At 36.9% G+C, this 15,067-nt stretch overlaps 2 protein-coding genes across 3 annotated transcripts; one reads left to right on the forward strand and one right to left on the reverse strand.

The window, feature by feature from the left end:
- The first annotated feature begins 267 nt into the window (after nucleotides 1-267).
- LOC113671420 (cathepsin L-like peptidase) lies at nucleotides 268-6,515 on the forward strand. 2 transcript variants are annotated; one of them, XM_089194125.1, is made up of 8 exons: nucleotides 268-450; nucleotides 520-573; nucleotides 677-714; nucleotides 2,158-2,413; nucleotides 2,988-3,182; nucleotides 3,985-4,176; nucleotides 4,900-5,174; nucleotides 5,796-6,515. In XM_089194125.1, exons 4-8 carry the CDS (start codon nucleotides 2,174-2,176, stop codon nucleotides 5,893-5,895), a joined length of 1,002 nt encoding a protein of 333 aa, XP_089050251.1. In that variant the 5' UTR covers nucleotides 268-450; nucleotides 520-573; nucleotides 677-714; nucleotides 2,158-2,173; the 3' UTR covers nucleotides 5,896-6,515. The 2 variants fall into 2 exon arrangements, with proteins under 2 accessions (XP_089050251.1, XP_089050250.1); XM_089194124.1 differs by having other exon boundaries at nucleotides 358-445.
- LOC113671419 (UDP-glucuronosyltransferase 2C1) lies at nucleotides 5,951-12,206 on the reverse strand. The gene is made up of 5 exons (XM_027187604.2): nucleotides 11,998-12,206; nucleotides 10,476-11,085; nucleotides 9,489-9,695; nucleotides 8,370-8,658; nucleotides 5,951-7,687 (listed from the first exon to the last, which is right to left on the reverse strand). Exons 1-5 carry the CDS (start codon nucleotides 12,157-12,159, stop codon nucleotides 7,405-7,407), a joined length of 1,551 nt encoding a protein of 516 aa, XP_027043405.2. The 5' UTR covers nucleotides 12,160-12,206; the 3' UTR covers nucleotides 5,951-7,404.
- Between the last annotated feature and the right edge of the window lie 2,861 nt (nucleotides 12,207-15,067).

Genomic DNA, 15,067 nt, shown 5'->3' on the forward strand with positions numbered 1-15,067 from the left:
CACAAGTGTTTTCCTAAAGGGCTTGTGACTAATACATGAGCGCGGTAGAAAATTCCAAACTTAAAACCATCACAAGGAAGTCCGTGGTCAAAGCCAATGTAATGAGGTACTGGCACTCAAAACTCTAGAGGGAAACAATTTCTTTTTCCATTCTTTTCATCCATGTCAGTTTTTTCTTTGGCAAAATTCTCTTTTTTAAAACCGATTGCAAGCAAACAAACTCGAAAATTAAACTGACCGTTCGTTCCTTTCGGTTTTCGATTGAAGGACACACGAGTTCCTTATTGGGATAGCTGTGAAAGTCTTTGATTGGGAGACCTGTGATAGACACCAGTCACATGACCATTTAGTGCCTAAATCACATAGATCAGCGGCAACGGCATCAGTATCAACACAAACAAAGGTTAAACATTCTGACTTCCCCTCAAACTGCTGCTTTTGTTAAGTAAGGTAAGTTGTATGATTTCCTTTGTCTTCCATATTTTCTAGTGTAATTTTTAATTTTGGCGGTGTCTGCAGGTACACAGGAAGAACTGATCGCAGATTTTCTTCAAATAACCTTGGGCGTCATTGGTAAGTTATTCGCTGCGTCACGAGATCACTTAAGTCACGAGTTTTTTCCTTTCTTTTGCTCAATATTGCAACAAAACCCGATACTCATTTTCTTTTTTCACAGACCCATTCATTCCATAGAGGAAAAGACCTCAAGTTCTGGTAAGAATGATTAGATCTAAAAAAACCTTCATTATTCCCTTAATTTGTTTACCAAGATGTTCTGTAGTATAGCATGGTTAATTATTTAAGTTATGTAATTCTTTTTAGATGTTCTTCAAAAAAGAACTTAGCGATCAATCTCAAACGTTAAGATGCTATATATTTAACTTGCCTTTTTATGATTTCGTTTCCCTTAAATTTTTCCTGAGATAATTCGACGATCAATTTCGAACTTATGTAGGTTACTCCACAAAGTAGAATACATCTACCTGAAAATAAACGGAGTTGGGATCATTCCACTTGCATTGCCCCCGCTGTGAATGGATGAAAATTTCTTTCAAGCGCCAGCGACAAGTGTGTTTTGTTTGTGGAATTCGTCCAATCTTCGTTTTGTATTGACTAATTGTAGATGGTGCTTGCCTGATTCTTAATCTGCTTCGTCTTATCGTCACAGTAGTAATTATTTCTAGTCTTTCTCTTTTGTACTTGATTTACTCTGGAGAGTTCGTGTAATTTAGGAGTGGATTTAAATTTACTTTATGTGGAGCAAGTTTTCTAGGATAGCGCTTTACGAAAGTTTAAAACATGCTGCATTTTAACTGTGAGCTCAACAGTTTGATTTAATTCGTGTCCACTTTTTTAGTTCAGAGGTGTTCAGTGTATTAGTATAAATTCATAGGGCAGAACGAAGCGAAACAACAATCTTTTTGGTTTTCTTAGTCTGAAAGTTTCACCATTTGCCGACAGACAAATCAGACAAACTTGATGAGGGAAAATCATTTTACCAACGGAAATCTGAAAAACTTAAACTTAAAGAAACTGATCCAATATGTGGTGTTACTCATTTGAAAACTGGAATTTTTCTGTTTCTAATGGTTATTGAAGCTGTTCGAAACTAAAAATCTCTTGCTGATTGTTTCTTTGTGATAAAACATTAAGTAAAACACAGCTTGACACCAGAAAATGAAAATAATAGCTTGATTAATTGAAATCGCTTATTGTAACCTATACTTTTATATGCTTTTTCCAAATTATGACTCCACAAACCTGAAAGCCAAATCACACAGTCCTCTCCTGGGTCTGGTTGTTCGAAAGGGGTTTAACATTAATCTAGGATTAAAAGTTAGTCTTGGCTTTAATTTCTCATGGTAAGGGTGTTTAAGAGCTAAGTTTTTGGGTTTTATATCAATATGACTTGACACTAATGGGAATTAGACATTATCTGGTAAACAAGTAATGAGAATATTCAAACTTATCAGGAAGAGTTTGTTATCTTGATCTTGCACTAAATTCTTGTAAATAATTTACAAAGAAATGTTAAGCAGCTAGAGAGGAGAATTATTAATCAGAACTTGGGATTTAAAGGGTTAAATCATAATTTCAGCCACAAGCTTACATATAGCTAATTATCTCAAAATTTATCTCATTTTCTGTTTGTTTCAGGAATAACATACTCATCATGGCCCACTCAACAATTGTCCTGTTGATAACACTTTTTATATCAATGGCACTGTCTGAACTTTTGATCAAAGACAATACCTGGCAATCGTGGAAAGAATTTCATAACAAGAAATATGAATCAGATGATGAAGAAAGTTTACGTTATACCATTTGGAACGAAAATATGAAGACCATCAAGAAACATAATGCTGACCCAAACAGCAAATTCACTCTTCAAATGAATCATTTAGGAGACATGGTACATCAAATTTAATTTATATAAATATGAAGTTAATTATTTAAGATAATAGATGATACACTAAATTAAAATGTTTGCAACAATTATTTTTTTAAAAATTTTGTTGTGCTTTGATTTTAAAAAAAATTATTTCTTGAACCTTGAGTATGTTAAAGAAGTGATAGAAGTGATTAACATGTACCTTCTCCCAATAATATCATGTATTATCCAGCAAACAGGTTACGAGAATATTCAAACCTATTAGGTAGAAGTTTTTATCTTGATCTAACACTGAATTCCCATAACCAATGTAATAGGAAATCTCTTGCGGCTAGAGAGGAGAAATGAAAATCAGATCTTGGGAGTGAAAGGGTTAAGATATGATTGTGAATGAATTACTAATTTTTGTTATCAAGCTGTGTGATCTTTTTGTGAGCAAGCTGTGTTTTCACCCTTTGCACTCTTGATATTTTTCCTTATTCTCATTACTTATTTGGTTGATATTGTATTGATATTGTAAGGAGAAATTCTCTCTTGGTCACTCATGGGAGTTCAAAGGTTAACATGTGTCTCTTTTGGTTATGTTTCTATGTAGACAAGTAAAGAAGTTCATTTGACTTTGAATGGCTACAACAAAGCTCTCAAGGACACCAAGAGCAAAGAAGGTCCAACTACATTTCTGCCACCAAGCAATATTGAGCTGCCAGACACTGTTGATTGGAGGAAGAAAGGTTGCGTAACTGAGGTCAAGAATCAAGGGCAATGTGGATCTTGCTGGGCTTTCAGCACTGTAAGAAATTTTGTTTTGTTTTGTACAGATTTTGTATGATTGGTTGTTGATTGGTTTAATCCTTTACACTCTAACATTAGCATGCTTATTTTCTAATTCTGTTCTCTGTACATTTCCTTTGGATAATTTCTTTTGAAAGCAAACGCATCTCTAGTTGGTCTTCATTTCTTTCATTCTTCTGTGGCAAAACAGGAAGACGACTGGGTGACCAATTCCAAGAACACCTTTGCGATGTGGAAAGAAATGACAAGGATGCATCCAAACCAGTCGCTAGACACTTTAATCTTCCTAATCATTCTAAACAGCATATGGCAGTTTGCAGCCTTTCCTTATATCTAGGCAGTTCAGAAAGCCGTAAAACACTAGAACAAAAATTTATATTCCAAATTGGCACCCTTAATCCCCACGGAATCAACAAGCGCTTTTCATTCAACTAATTTATTCCTGTTTTCTTGTCACCATATTCCCACCAATGGCGTAGCCCCACTTTCTGCATATAAATCCACACACAACCCACAATTCCTCTAATCATTCTGAAAAGGGCTAATGCTCAAAACAAAAGCTTTTTTACCCTTTACAGTGGCTAATTTACGTTTTCAACCCAGTTGTTAACGCTAAATTACCTGCTTAGTTTGGATAATTTGGTATTGGATCAACTAATAATCCTCTGATTGCAGTTTTTCTTTATTTTCACTACTTGTCATCTTGATTCTGTAAATTGATATTGTAAAAAGAGACTCTGTCTTGATCACTCATGGAAGTTGAAGTGTTAAAGGTATTTTTTTAACCTTTCCCATTTCAGACTGGTTCCCTTGAAGGCCAGCATTTCAAGAAAACAGGAAAGCTGGTGTCTCTGAGTGAACAAAACCTAGTTGACTGCTCTGGGAAATTTGGAAATAATGGATGCGAAGGAGGCTTGATGGACAACGCATTCAGGTACATCAAGGCTAATGATGGCATTGATACAGAAAAAAGTTATCCTTACAAGGCCAAGGTTAGTACTCAGTTGGTAACTCCATCTCAAACCTAGAAAATCAAACTCTCTCTACCATTCTTTAATGTTTAATCATGTGACTGTTGCTTCACTGATAAAGGCTATCAACCTTATTCCTCAACTTGTTCCTGAGTCCACCTGCTCCACGCTGCTTTGAGAGATTTAAAACAAAAAAGGCTGATGATGACTTGCTTAAAGATTTTTGAAAAAATCAGGAGTTAGATAAACTTTGTAATCTGTTATCCTGGTAACTGGCTAAGGTCTATACACACATGGAGAAATCTGAAACTGGTTTCTTTCAATCTTGAGATATCCAAGAATTTTTTTTTTTTTGCCAGAAGTCAATGTGTGTCTGCAAGATTTGCTTGTCTTAACCCTTCAACCCCAAAGAGTGATTGGCATCTAATTTCTCCTTATAATGTCAACCCTGAATCAAACATTAAGGTCATGAGAATAAAGGAAGTGATCACCAACTTAAGATGGTCTTGATTGTTAGACAATTCTCCTTGTCAGCACCTTAGGAAATGTGGAGAGAACAGTATGGAGAATATGCCTACTGATGTTAGGGTGTAACGGGTTAATGAGAAATATCATGTGTTATTCTCTGGTTCAATCGCTGACCTCAGAGATCTGGTTCAGTTTGGAAAGGTGAGGGGTAACTGTATATCTCTCTGTGTATATGAACATGTGCTGTGTGTACTCACTTTGTCCTTCCCTCCCCAGGATGAGAAGTGCAAATTTAATTCATCATCAGTTGGTGCCGATGACACTGGATATGTTGACGTTAAACATGGAAATGAGGATGCCTTGAAGGTTGCTGTTGCCACAGTTGGACCAATCTCTGTAGCAATTGATGCTGGACACTCGTCTTTCCAATTCTATAAGGAGGGCGTTTATAATGAGCCTCATTGCAGTAGTACTGAGCTGGATCATGGTGTGCTGGCTGTGGGGTATGGAACAACTGCTGATGGGAAAGACTACTGGCTTGTAAAGAACAGGTAGGTTTATTTTGGGTGTGGCCTGAAGGGGTACTCAACTTTTTCTGCAACCAATTCATATGGAAATATAACAGTGTCCCCAGCCTAATCTGAGGAATATCTGGTGTTATAATCTGCCATTTCTGGTGTTCAAAGTTGTTTCACAGTTTTTGAACATCAGGTGTTACAATAAAAGCAAGTTATCAGCAGTCTGGTTAGATTGCAAGCAGGCTCTCATGTATGGGTGTTGCCCTATGACACAGCCTCCTTGTCATCTCTCACCAGCCACTAATGGAAAAGGTTCTGAGATGCTTGAACATGTACAAAAGATATAGATATTGTAGAATGGCAGCAGGTGTCAAAAAAACCTTAACCCTTTACATCATAACATCAAAATTCATATTCTCCATTCTGTTCTCTGTACAATTACTGACTGAGGTGCTGACAACGAGAATTTGTCTATCAATCAGGAGTTTCTTTAGTCGGTGATCATCTTCTTATTCTCTTGACATCAATAAGTGATTCAGTGGGGATATTGTAAGGAGAAATTAGATGTCAGTCACTCTTAGGGGTTATAGGGTTAAGTTCACAACACAATTTATTGTGTTAAAAGATCTGCTGAATTTTTTTTTCCTTGTGCAGCTGGGGAAAAAAGTGGGGCATGGATGGGTACATTATGATGACAAGAAACAAAGACAACCAATGTGGAATTGCCACAGATGCGAGTTATCCACTGGTCTAAAAACCTGTTGTACTTCTTGAACTGGTCTTGAATAAAGAGATGCAACAGAAAACAGTTTTTATATTCAGAAGCTTAGTTGAGTTGTTCAATTTATAGTTTACTGTATTGTGTAGATGTAGTTTTTTTTATAGCTGATAAATAAGTTAGGTTTTAAAAGACTTCTATCCAGTTCTTACTTTCTATTGACAGGTCAGAGGTGACATCTCTTGCTTACGTCATTAGTGTCTTGTTGACCTACAAATTTTTGTAATCTCAACAAGAGATAACATTGGCTTTTAATAGTTACTAGTGGATAGTTCAATAGTGCTAATGGTATTTTACACAGTTAATAGTTGTATAGTTGCTAGAAAAAGCTCTAAAGATTTGATTGAAGGTTAACAAACAGCTTAGATATTAAACAGTAAGGGAAGTGTCACCAGCAGTTTGTCAATATTCAACTCTTATTCATGCCTGTATTTATTATAAATATATATTTATAATATCTGTGGGTTAATTATTGTGTAAATGGTGTTGGGATCGTTTAAGCAATTGCCTAGTTGTATTTTTAGTTCATAATGCTGTAAATTTTAATTGTGTGTGATTGAAATTATCATTAAAAATTTGGTTTGTGTTTGTATCAATGAAAGTGTGTTGGTAATTAGACAAGTTGTACTCATCTCATTCACCCTTTAACTCTCAAGATCTGATCATTTATTGTCCCCTCTAGCTGCTACACATTTCCCTGAAAATTTGTTAAAAAAATTTGGTGTTTGATCACTCTAACAACTTAAATATTAGCTGTTGCATGTAAATCCTTAAAGACTTGATTACCAGAGGCTTCAGGAAAGAAGAAGTTCAACAAATCACAAAACTATTTGCCATGTGCAGAAGGAGATCAAGGTTCTGTAGCAAGTAAGCATACATAATGCATGTACTATTTATGCCTTCACAGGTCATATGATATGAACCAGAGCAGCAATCTTTCATCATTCTGCCTCAAAGAAGTTCAATTTGTAACCTCTGTGTCTGCATATGGTCTTCCACTGCATGTTGCAGACTTGTGATAAAACTAATAATCATAGGTGCACAGAATTTGACTGAAAAATTGCTCAATTTCTGACAAATGTCTTTTTATAATTCATGAACTTCAACAGCAAGTTTCGCCTTTGAGGCTCTGTGGTTAATAACAATACTTTCAGTTAAATACTTGGTGTACATCTCAATTGTCAATTCTAATGCATCAACAAATAAATACATCATTTGATAAATACCATACACTATAACTATTATTCTTAAAATACATGAAAAAAAATTCTAAATTCTAGTTGGCAATACTAAAGGAGTAAACCATATCTAGTTTTTTCTTCCATATCATCACATGACCTAATATTACTAATTTGTTAAAGATTATGTCCCAAAGTGTCGTAATACAGTTATGTATAAAAACACTATGTGCTGAAATGAGTGGGTTGAAATTTCACTTAACACTCCGAGGAAGCGTCACATAACATCACAACATAGAGCACAGTTTTACTCCTTCTTGGGTTTGGTGTCTCCCCTTTTACAGCACACTCTACACAAACACTTACATATGAATCTTATCACAAGGACAACTGAGGTTACTATAGTAACAAGGAAAGCTATGACGTCAAGTAAGTAGTACTGGTACCAAGGAATGTCAAACACTTGAGCTCTGAGGTGTCTGGCTCCACCATGTCTGACTACATACTCAATCCAGTTGCAGGTTTCTTGTAGAGGTGTGTAAGGATGATCCTTCAAAAGCCCAGAGATGTGCATTGCTTTTGTTTTAAATCTGAAGAAAAATCGAATTTCTATGTAAAGGATTTTAATAAAATAATGACACTTTTTTCATGTTAACCAGCAGCAATGAATCCTTACAGTCAATTCAAAGCCAAATTTAGCCCAAACACTGTGACAGTCACTTTCTTAATAAGAGGTGCATGCTATTCAACTTATGACTAAAGAAATTTCAATCAAGTGTTGAGAGTAATCTGGAATTATTTGGTTTGCTTTTTTGCTGTAAGATTGGTCTGGAAAACTTTCACTACTTTCTCAACCAATCTGATTCAAAACTAAAACCAACTGCAACTTGGTCAATGCCATTTTGCCCCTCTTAGAGCTGTTTACGTGTTTTTTCTCTTTAAGTTCTCATTGACTGCTCCTGACTTTTTCCTATAATCAGATTGTCCACTGTGATTACTTTGGTTTTGGTTTTGCAACACCCAACCAAAAAGTGCTCTCTACAGCAGTCATGATTCAGAAGTAAACACAGTGGTTACCTAATAAACTTGAAAAAACATTTAACACTTAAAATATTCTGCAATGATCACATTCAGGGACGTGGACATGTAAGTAATTCCCCCAAATCACACACTTATTAGCATCATTTCATACAATTAACTTATTTCAAGGCCTAATTGGCCAGCAACAAGTTCTTTTTAAACCACTTTTGACAAATATAGCATACTACATACCGTGGTTCCCCTACAACTTTCTCAATTGTTTCAAACAGTTGTTGCGCACTGCAGTTTTTATGATCAACAATTAAACCAAGGCCAAAATGTTCAGCTTTCTTAGCATTGCTATCCTGGTCTCCACCCAATGGAAAGGCTACCACAGGGACCCCATGGTATGCTGACTCATACAGACTGTTATGTCCCACATGGGAGACAAAAGCTTTGATGTCCTTGTGTGCTAAGAGATCATTCTGAGGTAACCATTGAACTGCTTTGATGTTTGCTTTAAGGGAGGATGGGATATAACCTGCCAGAAAGAAAAACCAACCATTTTAAAGACATACCAGTATTTAATCTTACAAGTGAGTAACTCAAGGGGAGGGTTTGTTTTCTAATCAGGAGTATTTCAACTCCTACTGGACAGAGTGCTATTCTATCACACATGTAAACCAAAGAAAATCATAAAGTTCTCCAAATAAGTTTCTTGGTATCTAACAGACTGACTAACCAACTCTACTGATCAAGTATCTGTCTAAATATCTGAGTGACTGACTTACTTTCTGACTGACTGACTAACAGACAGACAGACAGACAGACTGACTTACCTACCAACTAAATGACAGACTAAACAACTGTCAAACAGACAGACTGCCTGACTAGCTGACAAACTGAACAACTGACAAAAAGACCGACCAACTGACTCAAAGACTGATTGACTGACTAATTGAGCATTCAATGACTGACTGAGTAGAGTAGATTGATCAATGCTCCAACAGATTATCTCTGATGACAAACTAAAGGATGGATAGAAAGATAGAAGGAACAAATAAATGGCCGTTGTATAAAATATTCAGTTGGTAAACAACACAACGAGAACAAAACAAAAGAACAAGACGAGGCAAGTTTTGAGCACCAAAGGCACAAGCCGCCAAGGGGGGGTCTGCAGGCATGCCCCCCTCCCCCCCCCAGAAAATTTTTAAATCTAAAGGCTCAGAAATGCTCTTTTAAGCAAATGTGGCATTTTTCTTCAGAAAAGTCAATCTTGGGCTGAAATCAAGGCAAGGTAATTGCCTTGTCTTGTGTCATGCTTGCTATGACCCTGCGCAATTCAAAATTCCTTTTAAAAACTGCAGATACCTTTAAGTCTCCACACAACTTTTTGTTTCAGTTTTCCAAATGCATCAGCTAGCATATCCACTTTCTCTCTTGGAAGGATTGAAGCCACCATTGAACCAAAGGAAACAATAATAAAACCATGCCCCCTTGAATTATTGACAAACTCTTCTAAATCAGGGGGGAGGGGTTGAGTATCTTTGACATTTAGTGGTCCAACCATAACATGACCTATTGAATAAATATAACAAAGATTCCTCTTCAATTAATAAAGATCTTATCAATCATATTTCAACTTTTGACCATACTTGAGTTTTAATTGGGGTTGAAAACCATTCTGGGAAAGTATAACCTCCTCTGGCTACGGTTAAAGATATTGTAGAAAGCTTAGTTCTCAATCATCTTTTGAGAGCCAGAAATAAAGGTTATAGAGTTCTGGTTCCAGTTATTAACCTAACTCTTTTTTACTCAAGATCAATTGGCAAGCACTCATGGGAACCCTTTTAAGATCTTCACAATTAATCATGACAGGACGGATAATGCATGCACTGTAAGTACCTCCCGTTGTTCCATACAAAGCCTTAGAAAAGTTTTCTAAGGCTTTGTATGGGACAACGGGAGGTACTTACAGTCCACGCGTTTTTCCGTCCTGTCATGACTGAGTGTCACATCTTGTTGAAACACCAAATTCTCTCATCTAATTTTTAAGGAGGTGTCTTACAGCCAAATGGGAGAATTACAATATGCAACAAACCTTAACCCTTCAACTCCCACAAACAAATAATATGTAACTTTTCCTTCCTATAATATCCATAAATTATCCTGTATGTAGGTAATGAGAACAGTCAAACTTATCAGGTAGAAGTTGTTATCTTGATCTTTCATACTAATTTACTGATAACTTATTCTCATCATTAATTAACAAAGAAATGTGTAGCAGGTAGAGAGGAGAATTAACAATCAGATCTTAGAAGTTAAAGGGTTAAATGGTAAAGTTTTAAGAGTTCTCACCTGGCAACAGAGGTTGTGGGTATTCCAGTGCAAAATCTGCCATGATTAAAAGTAGTTCTACATCAGCAACAGCCTCCTCAAAGCTTCTTTCAGGCGTAATGTTGTATCTCATTTTTAGAGCATTCATTGGTCTGTTATAGACTATGCTCAAAAACAGTCTCTCGCCAATGTATGATCCCAGATTCATCAAACGCTCCTTGAAAGTCATTTTATCAGTAAATCCCATAGGAAGTTGAGGAACATAAGAAATTGGCGAGGGTATCATGTGATAAAAGGCATCTGGACTGTTAGGGGGGTAAGGGAACAACTCAATGCGCTGAATCTTGAGGAGTTCACCAATTAACGCTGCACAGAATGCTCCACTATCATAGATGATAAGATCATAGTTTTTCAATTCCTTGAGAACTTCAGTGGAGTTTAGTGCACTTTCACATAATGTTTCCTGAATCTTGCTCATCTTGAAAAGTACCTCCATCATTTTTCCTTCCAGTTCAAGGGGTATTACCGTATCTTCTAAGAAGCCTGGTTTAAAAGGTGCTTGGTAAATGTTGTGAGGTACCTTCTTAGTCGGCTTGATTTTATTAAAAGACGAAGGAACAACCATTACAACCTAATTGTAACCAATTAAAATCAAAGGTAAAAAAATCAATAGCTATTTATTATAAATTTGCCTTATCTTTACATCTCAACTTAATTATTGATCCCTAGGAGGAGTTGGAGAATTTTAGGGGATCACATGATTTTCAGGGGCAAGGGAGGGGGTATTCAGTCATTGCACAAAGTAAAAAAAAAGGAAGGGGGCATAGAAAATTGACTGCTAATTATCTGCCAGGGAGGGGTGATCATGAGATTATTAGAGGGCCTTATTAGGGGGGGAGGGTCAGGTATATTTTATCGTGGCCCAATTAAAACCCTCCGACCCCTCCCAAGTGATAAATAATGATTGATCCCTAAAGCCTGTTACTAAATAATTGCATATTGTCTACCTTGGTCAGATACTGCCTATGGGGTTTTTGGAATATCTCCATCAATCTTCAACAAATGAAGCATTAGAACTGAAGTAACGATATGCAATTACTAAACTTGATTTCAATTGCTCAGTGCCGAAACTCCTAGCTCTTCATGCATCATAAGGTACTCAGAAATCTAACCTCGAATTTTCCGACAGAAAGTACCCTTTGATAGCGACCAAACAAAGAACAAGTTTCAAATCCTGTTTTGAGAGGGGAATATAGGAGACTTGGGAAATTTATAAATGAATCGTTTGAAGAGAATTCATCGGGATTTTTGGCCACAGAGGGAACGTAAACAAACTGATTAACAACACCTGTTCCACTTGTCGATCTCTGGGGCAGATATCACACATGTAATTAACTTGAAATGGTTTAAGCAAGATAGCTGTTTCCGGTGTAAAATTAATCTGATTCCAACCACCAACATTAAAAAAATTAATTATCACGATAATTTCTCTGCCTTGCTAAAATAACAGTATCATGCAAAATAGGAGAACACAGCACGCGACCTCGTGTCCACGAGTTGCTAACTCTTCTAGAATGTTTCTGGTGTTTATGTACTGTGATCCTCCTGTAGTATGGAAACCAGCTATTCGCGCTGAAAAAGCTGAGTTAATTTCTAGCATAAGAGTTAAAAGTGCCAAAAAAGCGTAGTAAGTAGGATGGGGCATCCTTATCAAAACAGTCGCCACCTTAGAGTACTTTCTCGTTCCCAGACTCTGAGCTTCCATCGACGGCTAGATGAGTTTCGCTCTGTGGCCAGGTAAAGAAAAGAAAGATCTCCGTTGGTGTTAATTTTTCTGTTAAAACGAATCGCGTACTCAAGAAATGATTAATTTTCTTATAATTATGGTGTTTTAGGCTATAATGTTTCAGGTTATGATATTTTAGACTGCCCCAGTCCTGGAAACACGCCAACGTACGTTGCCCTTATTCCTGAGCAGACCCCTGTTTACGACGTAAACAGGCACTTTTAAGTGGTCTTCAAAGACCAATTCCACTTAAAAGGCCAATTCCACCTACACCTATCCTTTTCAAGTTGACTAACGATTTCGTGGTTGATCGTTATGTCAAACCTTTTAGGCTCGATAAGGTCGACCCGAGGAAGTTTAGCATCGTTCCCAGTTCGAGTATCACCGAAGCCTGGTTGATATAAGTCATACCTGGTACAGTGCCGCAGACGGTAATGAGGCTACTGTAAGGGTAATTCTTTTTCACTTTAAAAACGCTTTTGACCTCATCGTCGACCGGATACTGGTCATGAAGTTAGGCACAAGCCTGCATTCAACCAGCTGCGACGCACCAAGGTGAGGAAGTCGGTGATGGCAAGAGATGTGCGCAAACAGCCACGACTTCTTTTCAGAATGGGGCTGTTGACATGTGTTGACATCCTAGCAAACCGTGCGTTCGTGGATAACTTTTAACTAAACAAGACGAAATGTAAGGAACTGCGTATAAACTTCAACACTAACAACACCACTTAACATTCAGAAAAAATCTGAAACCTATCTTTCTGCGCTCCAATAAACTGATATTTTAGCATGATTAATTAACCCTTTCACTCCCAAGAACGGATCTCATTAGTAGTTCTCCTTACAGTCTGCCCTACGATTCGTATGTTGTAACTTTGGAGAATTTGGTATTGGATCAACTGATAATCCCCTAATTGATATTTTTCTTTATTCTCATCACTTGTCTGGATGAAGTTATATTGAGATTGTAAGGAGAAATTCTGTCTTGGTCACTCATGGGAGCTACAGGATTAAGGCTAAGGAAATGATGAGGGGTTACAAGGAATATATTGATTGTTCCGGGGGGAGATGAGGGGGTATTTCCTTGTCATAGGCTAATGGGGATGTGTCGCTGGATAGGGTCACATTTTCACGGCTGGATTGACTGTTATTACTTGTCTGCAATGGGTTGCATTTCCAACACAGTGACAGATACAGTTACAATAATAGGGTCGCGAATTTTCAGGATTTCTTTTTTTTTGGGGGGGGGGGGAGGGGGGGGAAGAAAATTCTGGTAAGTAGGGATTTAAAAACGAGGACCTTTTTTGTAACTTCCTTCATTCCAGCACTAGTATTTTCGCGCACAACTTAATGATCACCCACTGAAAAGGCTTTATACGGTAGATTTATAGTACAAAGAGTGACTCATTTAGGATCACAAAAATTACATTTGCCCAAAAGTGACTAAGATGGGGCGTATAACTGGTCACTGAACAGACTATAATGGGTAAGTGCTTCTTAGAGGCCAGCGGTGGTGATGGCTTGAGGATGTGGTAATGAGTTCAGGCATAACGTTCATGGCAACAGCAAAAAGAAGTCCAACTTTATTTAAATTTTGGATAAATGCAAGGGAAAGTTCTCAAAAAATTTAATGTGAATTTCAATTTAAATATAATGTTGTAGAAAAAACATTTAAGACTTTTCTGAAATTATAGGGTAATTTAGCATTTATCAACTGAGTTGATAACGTAAATTGGCCATTGTAAAGAGTTTTCAAAGCTGACGTTTCGAGCGTTAGACCTTCGTCAGAGCAAATGGAAGAATTGTGGGTTCGCTCTCGCAAAGGGCTAACACTCGTAATGTCAGCTTAAAAACTCTTCACGGTGGCCAATTTACGTTATCAACTCGGTTGATAACACTAAATTACCCTGTTATACTTTCCCACCGACGCAGCACCACAGTTTCTTTAGAAACTTACCCCCTTTATTCATTTGGTCTAAATTTATGTCTTGTGGAAATCTCAGACAGCGATGGCGTAACTTTGGTTTGCAATGCGTCTCACATTCTGCTCGCTAGAATTCGTTTTGATAAATTAAACATTTCGATTTGTACCAGTAAATCATATTCAAACAGCTTCCATAGAATTTGGCAAAGAAAAACGCACTAAGCTGGCCCCAGATCCTTTTTGTACTGAAAATAAAAACAATTGGAAAAAGCTCTCCACGGTTGCCAGCTCGTTGCTTCACCCTATCATTATATTTATTGGAATGTAAAGACCAAGCTTTAAGAACTAAGATTGAGAGCGCATTCTGTAACTACATCATGCCAAAATGATATCATTGCAACCGTGTTTCCAGTATTCTATTTCAAGACTTTGCGAATCGAGTCAAGTTTCGAAAAGATTTTACAAATCATTCTTGGCTTAGACAAGAGTAATAATTATCATATCGACACTAACTTTCCATGAACTAAATTGGCAATTAGTGGAATAAGTAAAAAAACAGAAACGAATGCGCAATCCAGATTTCAAAACTATTTCCAAAAGCATAAATTTTACAGGAAGTCTTGGAAATTTAACCAGACTTAAGTAAATCCATCTGTACCGTTATTTGCATTACAAATAGATCAGTGAAGAGAACTGAACGGCCTTCTTAAACATATTCAAGAGACAGGAACGTATTAGATCACTATAAAGACAAGAATAAACTGATACGAAACTTTTGAATCCTAAGGACTCAAGCCTCTGATCAACTAGTTTTTTAGCTCAGAAAATACATACACAGCTTCGTCAAATTGCACTCTCTTTTTGCTTCTTGAATGTTCCTTGGCGTACAACTTACTCTTCTGT

Source organism: Pocillopora damicornis, chromosome 14, assembly GCF_964200805.1.
Source record: "Pocillopora damicornis chromosome 14, jaPocDami1.2, whole genome shotgun sequence".
Taxonomy (NCBI): Eukaryota; Metazoa; Cnidaria; class Anthozoa; order Scleractinia; family Pocilloporidae; genus Pocillopora; species Pocillopora damicornis.

What these genes read in the sequence shown, in the direction of transcription:
- LOC113671420 (XM_089194125.1), top strand. Translation starts at nt 2,174, where the DNA reads ATGGCCCACTCAACAATTGTCCTGTTGATAACACTTTTTATATCAATG. An exon ending in TGAATCATTTAGGAGACATG is followed by an intron (nt 2,414 to 2,987) that starts GTACATCAAATT and finishes GTTTCTATGTAG; the next exon opens with ACAAGTAAAGAAGTTCATTT. An exon ending in CTTGCTGGGCTTTCAGCACT is followed by an intron (nt 3,183 to 3,984) that starts GTAAGAAATTTT and finishes TTCCCATTTCAG; the next exon opens with ACTGGTTCCCTTGAAGGCCA.
- LOC113671419 (XM_027187604.2), bottom strand. Translation starts at nt 12,159, where the DNA reads ATGCCCCATCCTACTTACTACGCTTTTTTGGCACTTTTAACTCTTATG. An exon ending in TAGCAACTCGTGGACACGAG is followed by an intron (nt 11,086 to 11,997) that starts GTCGCGTGCTGT and finishes GGTTACAATTAG; the next exon opens with GTTGTAATGGTTGTTCCTTC. An exon ending in AGTTGTGTGGAGACTTAAAG is followed by an intron (nt 8,659 to 9,488) that starts GTATCTGCAGTT and finishes TCTTTCTGGCAG; the next exon opens with GTTATATCCCATCCTCCCTT.